The following is a 1,362-nucleotide window of genomic DNA, read 5'->3' as shown; positions in this document are numbered from 1 at the left end:
GCGCATGGGGAATCAAGTTCATCTCCGCTTCAGAACATTCGACACTCAAAGTGATATCTGTGACCAATGGTAGTCACTTGAGGCATAGGCACTCACATTTGAATGGACCCGCCACTCAAATATCTCAGTTGAACTAGCGTATATCACTTTGACATCGATGTTCACTGCAATATCGATGTTTGTATGATACCACGTACTATTTATCAAACGCTCTTTGTCCTAACTAAGTTGTTATCTCGGACGTCATTGCCATTGTTGGGATGTGCCCTATGTTGCCCAAGTCATCAGTCATACTCGCAGTCTGACACTCCGACATCAATATACCCATAGCCAATGACATCCTATACCATCAACTGCTCTCAGTCCTCTTAATATACAATTAAAAGGTGTGATAGTGTGATGCCAAGGCTATTCGTCAATTATATTGAGAACTAGGTGCTGTTTTTTTCCACTCCACTCTCGCTACAGTCAACGCCAGACCTAAACCCATCAGACGCTGATTGACACAATTGGTCATGCTGTTCATCTAACAAACCCACCCTACCAACTGCTCTCAGTCCTACTCAGAAGTTGCCCAACTGGAGCGCCAGGGCTGTGGTGCGGAAGACTGGGCCAGTGTTCTCGTGGCCGAGAAGTTCAACGCGCGGCGTGTGCGTAACTGTGAATTCCACGGACGAGTACGTCTGGGTGTGTTTACGGGTCGTATCAACACAGGCACAAGCTACCTACCTACCGGCGTTTTCAGCACCGATCTCAGCAATGTGACTGTGGGGAACAACTCGCTGGTTACGAGGAATTCGCATGTGGCCAATTGTGTGGTGGGTGAGAATGTGTGCATCATTGGGTGTGGCGAGCTTGCCTGTACGGGCTCGACTACGTTTGGGCAGGGACAGGAGCTGCCTATAGCGATTGAGGTATGAAGCGGTGATTGATGGGTGTTTGTAATGACGATAAATGTATACATCTATGCGTGGGGTGGGGTGGGGTGTGGAAATGAATATGGGTTTGCTGATTGGTATCCGTTGCTCTGCTGGGGTTGGAATATTATAGACTTTTCGGTCGAAGTGCCTCTATTCAAACGTAACATACAAATCGTTGTTGAATGTTCTGTTTAAGTATCACATTCTCCTGAGTATATATATATATATATATATATATCGATTCATGTACACGTTATATGTGCCAGCTCTAGCGACGGATGCGCTATATTCACAATCTTACTGTCGTAACATTTGCATCAATATTGTACCTTAATTAGTTGAGAGCATCGGTGAGGTGATATACATAAATATATACATATACATACACACACACACACACACACACACACACACACACACACACACACATATATATATTATT

General features: G+C 44.8%; 1 protein-coding gene across 1 annotated transcript; it reads left to right on the top strand.

Annotated features, from left to right (window-relative positions):
• Positions 1–557: 557 nt before the first annotated feature.
• Positions 558–920, top strand: SARC_15864 (hypothetical protein; the record flags this gene model as incomplete). Its single annotated transcript, XM_014290025.1, has 1 exon — positions 558–920. A coding segment is annotated over one exon (363 nt), but the record flags the coding sequence as incomplete, so codon positions are not given.
• Positions 921–1,362: the final 442 nt, after the last annotated feature.

This window comes from Sphaeroforma arctica (assembly GCF_001186125.1).
Source record: "Sphaeroforma arctica JP610 unplaced genomic scaffold supercont1.6882, whole genome shotgun sequence".
NCBI classification, from domain to species: domain Eukaryota; class Ichthyosporea; order Ichthyophonida; genus Sphaeroforma; species Sphaeroforma arctica.
This window is presented reverse-complemented; position numbering and strand designations above follow the sequence as displayed.